Source organism: Hirundo rustica, chromosome 26 (assembly GCF_015227805.2).
Source record: "Hirundo rustica isolate bHirRus1 chromosome 26, bHirRus1.pri.v3, whole genome shotgun sequence".
NCBI lineage: Eukaryota > Metazoa > Chordata > Aves > Passeriformes > Hirundinidae > Hirundo > Hirundo rustica.
The window spans coordinates 4,837,397-4,849,942 of record NC_053475.1 but is presented as its reverse complement, the minus strand read 5'-3'; the positions used below and the strand labels follow the sequence as shown (position 1 = coordinate 4,849,942).

At 59.5% G+C, this 12,546-nt stretch overlaps 1 protein-coding gene across 3 annotated transcripts; it reads left to right on the top strand.

Annotated features, from left to right (window-relative positions):
• Positions 1-443: 443 nt before the first annotated feature.
• On the top strand, positions 444-11,789 carry KANK3 (KN motif and ankyrin repeat domains 3). Of its 3 annotated transcripts, none has more exons than XM_058423611.1 (11): positions 444-542; positions 4,966-5,040; positions 5,324-7,060; positions 7,574-7,673; positions 7,813-8,010; positions 8,506-8,593; positions 8,914-9,133; positions 9,468-9,610; positions 9,854-10,054; positions 10,137-10,235; positions 11,017-11,789. In XM_058423611.1, exons 2-11 carry the CDS (start codon positions 5,004-5,006, stop codon positions 11,092-11,094), a joined length of 2,901 nt encoding a protein of 966 aa, XP_058279594.1. In that variant the 5' UTR covers positions 444-542; positions 4,966-5,003; the 3' UTR covers positions 11,095-11,789. The 3 variants fall into 3 exon arrangements, with proteins under 3 accessions (XP_058279594.1, XP_039942690.1, XP_039942687.1); XM_040086756.2 differs by having other exon boundaries at positions 10,412-11,160; XM_040086753.2 differs by having other exon boundaries at positions 10,409-11,160.
• Positions 11,790-12,546: the final 757 nt, after the last annotated feature.

The following is a 12,546-nucleotide window of genomic DNA, read 5'->3' as shown; positions in this document are numbered from 1 at the left end:
ACGGTGGTGCAGGGAGCTGGACCCCAGCCGCCCGCCGGGCCCCGGCCAGCAGCGGGGTTGAGCTCAGGGCAAAGGTTACCCCAGCATCGGGGCGATGTGGGCAGGGGATCCCCCCTTCTGCAGGGTGGAAATCCCCGATGGGGACAGGTTAGGGAGAATCCCGTCCCCAGGGTGACTGGAGTAGGCGCACCCCATCCCCAAGGTAATCACCTCGGGGTGACAAGTGTAGGGGACACCCCTCCCACCGAGGGACAGGAACGAGGCACGTCCCACCGCGGGCGGCCACGGGGACAGCGCTATACCCTCCCGCCGCGGAGAGGGGGCTCGCAGGGGCGCCGCGGGGCGAGCGGCCGGGGGCGGTACCCGTCCCGTCGGGCCCGGGGCCGGTCCCCGCCCGCCCCCGCCCCGCCCCGGCCGCTCCCGCTCCCGCCCGCCCTCGGCCCGGGGCTGCGGCGGGCAGCGCTGCCCGGCGCCGCGGAGCAGCCCGAGAGGCCCGGGCCCGGGGCCGCGTCCCGGCCGCAGTCCAGGAGCCCGGCGGCACGGTGAGGGACGACGGGGACCGGGCGGGACGGGGCGGGCAGGCCTGGCGGCGGCGGGGCTGGAGCTCGTCCCGGCGGCGGCCCCCGCGGGGCCCCGCACCCGCCGCCGCCCGTGGATCCCCGAAGGGCCGCGCTGGAGCCCCCGCAGACGTGGCGGGACCGCGGCGGGATGGGGCGGCTCCGCCCGAGCGGCCCCGGCGGCGGGAGCGGGAGGGGAGCGGGGCCGGGGCCGGGCTGGAGCTCCCCACACGGGAGTCCCCGGGGTCCCCTGGGCTGGGGACGGGCTGTCGCCTCGACGTGCGGGTGGCCTGGTGCTGCTGGCCCCGCGGCGCGCTGGGGATCCCGCAGGGTTGCCTAGAATCCGTAAGGTTGGGGATGCTGCTGGACTCCCAGAGAGCTGGGGAACTGCAGGGCTGGGGGTCCTGGGGAACTGTTCGGGGTGGGTGTGCCGTGGGTTCCCCGGGTGGTGGGGCATGGCACCCCAGGCTGCTGCAGGCTCCTTTGGGGTGCTGTGGGGTTTGGGGTGCTCCTGCGTGCACATGGAGATCCTACCATGGGGTTGTACACAGTGCTGTGTGTGTGCCTCGGCTGTACCTGGGCTCCCGGGGTGTAAATTTAGTTTTATCTCTGAGCCCCTCCTCGCAGCAGGACAAGCCCAGGCCATCGCTGCTGATGCCTTGTGTTGTCAGCAGCCCCGAGGGAATTGGAAGGTGCTGGTGGGCAGCTGTGGTGAGGGTGCGAGGAAAGGGGTCGATGTTCTTTAGTGAAGCTGTAGGGAGCCCTATAGGTGTGAGGGGGCTGGTAGAGCTGATCCCCACGTGGGTAAGTCTGTGTGTGGATTCTACACCTGCTGTATGTGAGCTCAGGGAGGTTCCTGAGGGCCTGAAGCAGGTGCAGAGCCTGGGCAGCCCTTTTAGCCGGGCCATCAATGACGACAACTCCAGAATTAACAGTCCAACCCTGAAATTAGGCTGTTGAGATGATCGAAGCATTTCCTTTTCTCTCCCTGGGTCAGCGTTGTGCACCCACCCACCTGGATCCAGCTCCTCCTGGAGCAGCTCCAGCATAGACAGCATGGCCAGGGTGGACTGGGCAAATAGGCACAGGCCCTCCCATACAACCCCTGCAGCAGGGGACAGGGACATGAAGGTGTCACGAGCCCTGGATACCTCCTGCTGAACCCAGCCACAGTGCTGGCAGGTAACATTGCAGGTGACAAATGCGTGTGACAGCTGGCTGTGTGCAAGGAGCCCAAATCCTGGCAGGTTGCTGGTGGTGTAGGAAGCCTTGTGCTTGCTCAGTGGATTCCCTTTAACTTTGGAACAGCCTCAGTTCTAGGCTTCAGGGCTTATCGCCTGTGCAGCTACGAGGGAAGCATGCCTGGCTGAGATAAATCAAGTTGTGCTGGCCAGGGCTGCTCTGGACTCTGTTCTTCTCACATTCCTCATGACCTCACTATTTTGGCTCAGGAGGAGAGCCAGGGAGAACCCTCCCTGTGTCCAGCCCCAGCCCTGCCGGTGGAGCAGTTCAAGCTGTGCTGTATGAGGTGACTGAATGGGGCTGCTACAACTGTGCCCCTGGGAAGGGAAAGGGCCCAAAGGTCTTGAGCTTTAGGAACAGCTCCCCCAGACCTCTCCTCTGCCAGTCCAGGAGCTTGGGAATCCCAAGGGGAAATCACCCCATGAGGCCAGGGGTCCCAAGGTGCTGCCTGCAGCTGGGGCATGAGGACTGGGTGGTACCTGGGCTGTGCCAAGGTGCCCGGCCTCCCTCATCCCTGACATGACTTCTTATTGTAATCGAGCCAAACAGCTCCAGTTTTGGCCCCAAGCTTCCCATGTTGGCATTGGTACAACAACATGAGGGGAAAATACAGGTGTGAGCCCAGGCAAAGCATAGCCCTACCTCCACAGGGGTGGTTGGGTGTCTGTGCATCCTCCTCCTCTCCCCCTCGCTGCCAAGCCTCCCTGCCAGTCCTTTGCTTGTACCATCCTGCTTTTCTGTTGAAACACCAGTGCTAGAAACAGCACTCTCATTACTTCCAAAGAGAGCTGGGATCATGTAAGGGCTCCCCACAGGGGTCCATGCAGCCCATCCCCTTCAGCAACCTGCACCAGTGCCCAAGGAAGCAGCTGAAGCTGCTGAAAATGAGCCTTTGGCACCAAAGTGGTTGGTAAAATTGGCCCCAGCAAGACTTCAGCCCAGGTGGAGGGGGGCTGCCTGAGTGGTGCCGTGGTTGTGGCAGCCAAGTCTGGCTGGTGCTGACAGTGGCTGGGCCATGGGTGTGGGGACTCAACCTGCTGCACACAGGACCATCTGCCCCCACTTGTCCAATCCAGCCCCACACCTCTTCCCCAGCCCAGGGACAGTTTGCACAGGCTGAGGAGCCTGGGGACTGTTTGCACCTGGCAGGAGGGTTTGAACATCATGGGGTCTCTGAGGCCACCTGGACATGATTGGAAGCTGGCAGGTCCCATCACCTTTTTTGGAGCTGAGTGAAAACAGAAACTCCTGCCCTGGTTCAGCCTATCCTGTCAGACCAAAAGAAATAGGGTCCGGAAGCAGTGGGAGGATGTCCCCCAGAGTCGGGATGCAGCTGCTGCTGTTGGCTGAAGGGGCCATAGGAGGTGGCAGGTGACAAGCAGCCTGTCACCAGCTCAGTGGAGGGGACACCAGTGCAGTACTGGTGCAAAGAACATCTTTGCTGCTGGAGTGGTGTGGGAGGTCTCCAGGCCTTGGCAGAGGAGGCTTTTCCTGTCCCCAGGCAGGACAATACCCAGGCCGGGCGGCGGAAGGGAGCTGCCGGCCACTTCCCCCCCGAGGAAATGCACCCGCTGGCTCTGGCTCCTGTTGCTCTCTCTTCCTTTTTGATTTACAACGTGTGTGGAGCCCAGCGGGAAGTTTGTCCTGGCCCAAGCACTGTTTATTTACCTGCAGCAAGGGCCATGCAGAGGAGGAAGCCAAACTTCCCAGGGTGGGAGGGATTAGATGAGGTGGGGGATGTGTGGACCCTCTTGGGCATGAAGCCAGCAGTTTGGGAGTGGTGGATGCCAGCATGGAGCCAGGATGTTCCTGGGGAGGTGGAAAGGGTGCTCACTCGAAGGTGGGATGATTCCGAGGGAGGTGGAATTTGGGATGTGCATCAACTGTGGGTGGGTTGGCAGAGGAGTGAGAGAGCTCCAGAATCCATCCTGGTGTCTAGGTGGAAGTGTTTCATCTCTGCCCAGCTGGACTTAGCTCCCAACCCTGTGCACTGGGCTGGGGGTGGGAGGCCACCATGGTGCCCAGCCCGAGCCTGGCCTGGCGCTGCCACAGCTGCTCCAGTGGCTCCAGGGGGTCAGGGCAACCCAGGGGCTGGTGGCTGCAGCCAGGGCTGGGGAGTGGCTGCAACATCGGCATGAGGGGCGGATGTGGGTGTTTCTGTGCAGCCAAGGCCAGATCCTGCGCCGTTCCCTGAGCAGCACTGAGCCTCAGCTTTCCTGAGGGCTGTGCCCAAGCCACAATTCCTCTGCAGCATTCCTCCTCCCCTGCTTTCTTCTGAAAATAGTCTAGTGCCAAATGCTTTGCCCACCAACAGCTGCTCAGCCCCATGGCCACCCGTGCCCCATGGACGGAGCCATCAGAACCCTGATGCCATGTACAGCAGCAATGGGTGCTCCCAAGGTGCTGTTGATCCATCCTGCTTCTGCCAGGATCACCTCACACTTGGGCCCCAGCATCTAGATGCTGCCAGATGTTGCAGCAGGTCCCAGCTCAGTGCTCACAGCTGGTGGCACCCCCAGCCCTGAGCTCACGTCTGGACCACAGCCGTATCCTGTTGGTTCACCTTCAGTGTGTCCATGCCTGGATCCTGGGAAAACCAGGCTCCCATTTCATTCTCTTTTGCCTTATCCCACATTATGGACAGGGAAAAGCAGTCAGGTCACTCCTGGTGGTCATCAACCCCTCGGGGCACCCCTGAGGCCTTGTGGGGCACCCTGGAAGACGAGAATGGGCATCACACCCAGCACTGAGAGGTGGTGGCAGCTCCCTGCAGTCATGTGGCTTTGCCAAAGTTCCCTTTATCCAAAGCAAACTTCACATTGAGTATTGCACCTACACAGGTTTCAGCCTCTTTTTTTTCCTGGCCTGCTCCCACTGTATGGCCAAGCTCCAGCTCGTGACCCTTGGAGCTGGCAGCACGGCCATCCCAGCTGAGCTGTGGAGCATTCCTCAAATGTACAAACAATCCCGGCCCCACAGGCAGCACCGTGCTTGCCTGGCCACTGGCTCCAGTGTCAGCCCTGGACTGGGGGAGGCCAGGGGACCTGGCAGATGGCAGCATCAACCACAGGGCTCTCCCGGGGTGGGGGTCAAGGCTGTGTGGCTGCCTGGGGCTCGCCAGCCCTGGGATCACAGGGTTTGGCTGGATGTGGTCTTGTTGTTGCAGGTTGATGGTCCTCTGGTCAGCAGCATTCCGGGAAGAAGATGGCTCAGCCAGCACCCCTGAACCAGAACCTCCCAGGTAAAGAGACCAGGGCTGTCAGCAGGCAGTGACAGAGGAAGGGCTGCAAGGGGGGTGGCAGGGCTGAGCCGTCCCATCCCATCCCAACGGAGCTCCTCAGTCCAGCACCTGACTTGGACTGAGTGTCCTGTGATACCCTATGGCACCGAGGGTGCTGGAGACAGACACATCTCACAACATGGAGGAGAGGGACCTGCAGGCTGTAAATTCCAGTATAACCCAGTTGGAAAAGCCATCCTGTCTCCACCAGGTCCCTGCCTAACCATCCCTGCTCCTCTTGCAGATCTTGGGGGCCCATTCTTATACCGGGACCAGGATGATGGAGAGAAGAGCTCGTATTCTGTGGAAACCCCTTATGGCTTCCTGCTGGACCTTGATTTCCTGAAGTATGTTGATGATATTGAAAGTGGCCAAACACTCAAGAAAGTGCCGCTGCCTCGCAGGGTGAAAGGGTCCCGTCCACCACCCAGCACCCTGCGCAGCCCCAGCAGCTACACCAGTGCCTGGACCTCCACCGAGTCCCTCACCTCCACGGCCAGCGAGGAGGGCAGGACTGCGCTGCTGCTGTCTCCACACAGCCGAGCACCCCTGGAGCCCGTGAGCAAGCCAACCTCCCACCCCATCTCACCGCCGCCGGTACGACTGCTCCCGCCTCCCACCCGTAAGTGCCTCATGCCAAACCCACGGGTGGAGAAGACCTTGCTGGAGACGAGCAGGAGGCTGGAGCAGGAGCAGGGCCGTTTGCAGGATATTGGCGGTCCCTCCCACAGTGGCCTGCCGGGTGGCCTGGGCCAGCCACCCCACTGGGTGCCGGTGGGCACCGAGGGCCAGGTGGGCTGGGGCCGGGTGAGCCCTGGCAGCTCGGGGCGCAGCACTCCGGCTGCGGGGCTCAGCACGGCCCCGCTGCAGCACGTGCGGGAGCAGATGGCTGCAGCCCTGCGTCAGCTCCGGGACCTGGAGGAGCAGGTGAAAACCATTCCACTCCTGGAGATGCAGATCTGCGAATTGAAGAGGGAGAAAGCAAAGTTGCTGGAGAAGCTGTCGGCGGAGCCTGGCGAGGCACTGTATCACCCCTCTGGCTCTGAGGCAGGGGCAGGAGCTGAGGAGGCGCCCCGCACAGGGCCAGAGAGTGAAGCAGAGCCAGTGAAGGGGCGGACGAGCAAAATTGCAGAGCTGAGGAAGTTGACAGAGAAGCTGGCTGTGCCAGAGCGGAACGTCAGGGCTTGGCCAAGCAAGAGCCCCAGGGTGGCTGAGAGGCCGTGCCGCTCTGTGGCAGTGGGTGAAGACCGGGCCATGACAGATGCCGTCTTCTACTATCGGTCACAGCAGGAGAGAGGGGACGAGCCAGACAGCAGCACACGGGGACGCAGGGATGTGGCCGTCTGGGTGCTGGAGTCCTCGCTGGGGCTGGCCACTGAGGCGGAGCGGGAGCTAGAGCTGCTGCAGCAGACGGTGGGGCACCAGAAGGAGGTGATCACCCTGATGGAGGGGCACCTACAGGAGGCCACGCGGGAGCTGGAGGAGCTGCGGCTGGAGGTGTGCGCCCGCCGGCCTCGCGGGCTGGTAGACAAGGAGGTGATGGCCAAGCCACAGGTGGCTGAGGCACTGGTGGAGGCTGTGGTAGTGACACAGAGCCAGGCAGCTGGTGACCCCCCAAAGACGGCAGAGGCAGGTGTGGAGTGCTGCCCCTCGACCTCCTGCGTTGCTGTGGGCTGCCACCCCGACGGGCGGGATGTGGCCGTTGGACCCGATTCAGCTGCCAGCTGCGATGACAAGGGCAGCCAGACAGATGTGGGCAGCATTGTCCTGGCAGGAGAGGAGAAGGAGCCTGGTGCGGGCAAAGTGATGGAGCCTGGACTGGGTGATGGCCTGAGCAGCCCCTCAGCGCCGGCCGCAGGAGCAATGGGGGGGATGTGCGCAGATAGCCGAGGCCCTGGGCCAGCTGTGCCAGAGATGACACACAGCAACCGGGACCCATCCCCAGCACAGGACAGTGGAGCTGCCCCAAACCCTGTGGCCGGTGAGTGTCACTAGGGATGATGCCAGGGTCTGGGTTGGAATGTTCCTGCAGGAAGGGAGAGGATGGCTTTGTTGGGGACAATGCCTGCAGTGCCATTGCTACCTTTGCTCCAGCAGTTGCCCATGTCCCTTCCATACCTGCCCAGGGGTCTAGTGGGTTTAGGGTACTTGACTAGCCCCAGGGAGAGACTGTTTACAAGAGCATGTAGTGACAGGACACGGGGAGTGGTTTCAAAACGACAGTAAGTTTAAATTAGATATTAGGAAAAATTCTTTACTGTGAAGTGGTGATGATCTGGCACAGGTTACATACAGAAATTGTGGATGCCCCATCCCTGGAAGTGTTTAAGCAAGCCAGGAGCCCCTGGATGGAGCTCTGAGCAACCTGGTCTAGTAGAAGGTGACCATGGCAGTAGAGTTGAAATGAGATGATCTTTAACATCTCCTCTAACCTAGACCTAAAATTCTATAATTCTTGCTCACTGGCCCTTGACATCCATCTCTTTCTCTGCAGGAGCCCTGAAGTCCATCATGAAGAAGCGGGATGGTCCTCCACGGAGAGAGGCAGAGGGCAGCAAGAAGAGCCTGCAGTTTGTGGGCGTGCTGAATGGGGAGTACGTGCAGAGGGGCTCCTGCCACCCCCATGAGCTAATCCTAGTCCCCTGCATCCCTGTCCTGGCTGGGGCCAGTGGCAGGGCCTGAAGGGGGCCAAACTGGTGCTGTGTTTCCCCTGAGCATCCTCCCTCTGTGCAGGTATGAGAGCACATCCAGTGAGGAGGAGGAAGAAGGCAACAGCTCCTCTGAGAAGGCTTCGGCCGACAGCTCCAATAGCTCAGAGCAGGGAGACACCGAAACCTCAGAGGAGGAGGCTGGGGAAGGCACGTGTGAGCCCAGACTGGAGAGCCAGGGGACTGATGTGAGCCTGCTGGAGCCCCCCGAGGTGAAGGAAAAGTAAGTGCCATTAGAGAAGGCTTCCTGCTCCCTGGGCCTGCACAGCTGGGAGCCATGGCACTGGCCCTGCCACCTCAGGGCATCTGCCCCACTTTCAGTGCTGCCAGTGGGAAAAACCCATTCACCTCCTGCACAGATCATCATCAGGAAACAATCCTTCTAGTTTCTTGGGTCTGCTAAGGAAAGGATGAGAGGCCCCAGATGCCTCTTTGCTGCAGAAGATAGTTTAGAGGAGGACAAAAAAAACCCAGAAGGCTTCAATAGCATTTTTCAACAAAAGGAAAAAATGTGGCCTAAGAATGGGTGAATTGTGCCTGAGCACATCCATATAAGGCTGCATTCTATGGTGATTTGCAGAGGCTGAAACAGCCAGGGTGCAGCCACCAGGCTGGAGATTGCACTCCAGACACCCTGCAATGAGTTACAGGTGCTGGGGAGCTCACAGGTTTGGTGGGGTGATGCAGCCCCACACCGTGGACATCATGCTCTCCACAGGTTTGAGCTGAACCCCAGGATGAGGGAGGCCTGCCTCATTGTGAAGACCCACCTGGGCCACCCTGGTGCTGCCAAGAGCAAAGAGGTGGTGAGTGGAGCACTGGGATGGGATGGCTTGCCCAGGCCCTGCCTACATCCCCCAGAGCTAGCTGTACTCAGAGAAGAGCCAGCAAAGCCTGACTCAACACCCTCCCCCAAAATACAGCCCTTTGCTCCAGGGTTTGTCCCAGAAACCCCAAAACCCATGTGGACTCAGGCCATACCCAGCATGGGTTTGGGCGGTTCAGGTCCTGCCTTCACCCACCCACTCTGGAGCAGAGATTCTGTTCCCTGCCACCTGGGCTGGCAGAAGAGGGGTGGGTGCCAGGGTGCGAGGCCATGGGAAGCTCAGCCCTTCTCTGCCCACAGCTCGCCAGCAGCAGCCTGGTCCTTCAGGAGTGGTTCCGTCTGTCCAGCCAAAAGTCGTCTGTCCCTGACACAGTTGCCAACCACCTCCTGGCCTTTGCTGAGGTCTCACCAGCTCTCCTGGCCCATGTGGTGAACCTGGCAGATGGGAATGGCAACACGGCCCTGCACTACAGCGTCTCCCACTCCAACTTCCACATCGTGTGGCTGCTGCTGGATACGGGTCAGTGTCCCCCAGCCCCAGAAACATCCCCTGGCCACCATCCCAGTGTACCCCAGGTCATGTCCTGGCCATGTCAGCACAGGGGGAAGACATTGGCAGCAGAGGGGCAAGGAGAGCTGCCCTGGGCTGTCTGTTCATAGGTGTAGGGGTGAGAAGTCACCCCAGCCCGTTTGGGAGCCCAGATTTCATGGGGGAGATCCATCAGCAGTTCTGTGCCTATGGGATGGCTCACAGCACCCTGGGCCCGACTGTGAGGTGGAGCCAGGCACATGGCTTGGTCCATGTCTCTCACCAGCCCTGTAGCATCCTGAGCCCCCTCTGCCCACTCCTGCAGGGATCTGTAATGTGGACCACCAGAACAAAGCTGGGTACACTGCCCTCATGCTGGCAGCACTGGCAGCCGTTGAGCAGGAGGAGGACATGAATGTGGTCAGGAGGCTCTTCAGCATGGGCAACGTCAACGCCAAGGCCAGCCAGGTTGGTGTGGTCTGGGGGCCACCACATCTCGACCCTCCCACCCCCAGGCAGATGCCAGAGCCACACTCAGCCCTTCCAAGGGCAGGACAATGGCTCCAAAACCTGGAGGCGTCGGTGCATGGGGAGAGCATCACCGAGGAGCTCCTCCTGCTTGGCAGCAGGGCTGTCTCAGCAGTGCTTCTGTGGTGCAGGGACAAGTGGGTAGCGCAGCGGGGGTGGCCTGGCACTGTCCCTTCCTTGCAGGCTGGCCAGACTGCGCTGATGCTGGCTGTCAGCCATGGCCGGCAGGAGATGGTGGAAGCCCTGCTTGCCTGCGGGGCCGACGTGAACCTGCAGGATGAGGAGGGCTCGACCGCCCTGATGTGCGCCTGCGAGCATGGCCGAGTGGAGACCGTGAAGCTGCTGCTGGCTCAGCCCACGTGCAACATCTCCATCGTGGATAGTGTAAGGTTCTGCCACTGGGCCTGGGCGGCCCACACTCTGTCCTGTCCCCAAACCCCTTTCTGCATGCTCTCTTACTTTCTAGGATGGTAACAACGCTGTTGCCATCGCACTGGAGGCCGGTCACAGTGACATCGCCGCCCTGCTCTACGCTCACCTCAACGGCACCAAGGCGCAGGCCCCCGTGAGTACCACACCCTCCCCACGGGAGGGGAAAGGGCTCTAACACAGACGAGTCTCCAGGAAGAGGCTGCAGGAGCAAGAGCAGAGCATTTCAGGTGCCATGTGCTCAGAACAGCCCTGCTGGCCCTGACCAGGAGTCACTGAAGGGGTCTCTGGTGACTACTCTCTTTATAGCAGGGGGCTTCACCGACAGCCACAAAAAGCCCTGGGAGTCCAAAGAAACCAAATTAGAGTGACCTTGGGATGCAGCCAGGAGCGACGATCAGCACTGGGCTGTGATTCACATCCCCTCACCTGCCACCCCTGTGCCGAACCGCTCTCTGCAGCTTTAGTCCCATCACAAGCACCGTCCCTGGGCCTCCCTCGCCCATCTCCTCCACTGGATGCAGCCCACACGTGGCCACCTCACCACCAAGTGACCGGAGCCAAGTAACCTTGGGGTGGGACATGCAGGGAGCAGAAGCCACCCCATCCCTTCTGCTCCCTGCCACAACTACCAGAGCTGCCACCTCAGCCACCTCTGAGCCCTCTGCCAGAAGGAACAGCACCTGGTTTGTCATCTCTGGCAGCTCCGAGAAGGCAGCAGTGCCAGTGACATGGAGCCAGAGAGCAAGTGATGGGTCCTGGCCCCAGCAGGGACATGGTGCTCTGCAGGCACATCCTCTGCAGCAATGGGAGAGGGAATGCTGCCTTGCACAGGCGCTATTTCCAGACTCAAATACTTGCCCTTCTTTTCTGACATTTCCTTTCCTAGCTGAAATCTCTTTTTTTCTCTTTTCTAGCACATGCATATAAAGCAAAAAAAAATTATATTGCTTGGCCAAAGGATGAAGTTCAACATGAAATCACTTGGGATTTGATTTGCTCAATGGGAGCAAAACCTCTGAGTAGCTGGGGTTGCAGCCAAGTGACAAAAGGGGCTGAGGGCCAAGGATGCATTTGGGGACTAAACCTGCCCGATAACCCACAAGGGGAGCAAGTCCTTTTCCCAAGGAAGAGAGACCAATTACCTCCTAAACATTTCCCCAGTTAGCCAGCCCTACAGACTGTGCAGACAGCCAGAGGTCACAGCAGAGTCCCTCTCTGCCCACTTTCCATCCCAAAAGAGAGGACAGCACCAGGAAAAACACATGGGCCAGAAGAGCTCAGAGCACACAGGTGGAGCCTGCAAAGGGAACATGTATGTTAGAGAACATGTGTCTGTGCAAGTGTGTGAACACTGTGTGGGGTGGGAACATGGTGAGGACAAAGACCAGGAGGAAAAAGGGTTTTGCAAGGCAAGGTAGCTCTGCTCTGAGCCCTTCACAAAGGTAATGTGTTGTGCCCCCCATTCCTGCTACTTGGCCCAACTTCACTTCTGCCCCTGCCTGACGTGCTCTGAGCTGGGGAACCCCACAACCCTCCTCAGAAACTTGCTCTCAGCTTTGCACTGGAGTTAATATACAGCTCTCACTGCCACTCCCTAATACACTACCCTGTTTACTGGTATTTTAACACTGATGTTTATTTTTAAGATATAAATAAAATTTAAAGTTATTTTGAAATATTACAGTGACATCTGCAGTCTCCTGCCTTCTTATATGAACCTCCTGGCTCATAACAAACCCTGGGAGAGCTGCAGCAGAGGCACAGCCCCTGACGTGAGCAAGAGACCCTACATTCGAAGTCATTCAATTCAAGTTTATGCACTGGCTACATCTCTCAGTCTGTTTTTCTTCCTGCTGATGTGTCCCAGGCAGCTGCAGCTGTATCTTTGCCCATTTCATTCTGCAGGACCAAGAGGGACACAGGACCAGCTGCAGCCCTGCACTACCCCTGGTTCTCTGTGGTGCTGATATTACAATGCATCATTAAAGGGCAGTCACCAGACCGAGTGTGAGGATGCAAACTGCCTCCCTCCTCAGGGGGAGGGGGACCAGGCTGACCCCACAGGGATATTCCAGAAGATACTTTAAGCCACTCTGTCCCAGTCACCCAGCACTCAGGGCTGGCAGGGGCCAGAGCAAACACTCCTGGGTCACTAATGAAGCTGCACCGGAATGAACAGTAGCCACAGAACTGAACTTCTGGCACAACTTGACCAGTTCTGAGCTCCACTGCATCACATGAGCTAGGGAGCACAGCTTTGTGATAATTCTCTGAAACCGAAACCCCCAAAGAATCACAAATTACATCAAGCAACAGCATGAACATAAGGGCTTTCTCCATGGCACAAACTCCTCACCTCATGTTGCCCAGGGCACAACTGGGCTGATGTTTGTGGCAAATCCCACAAACATTTTGCACATCTGTCCCAGCAGTGCTCTGCTCAA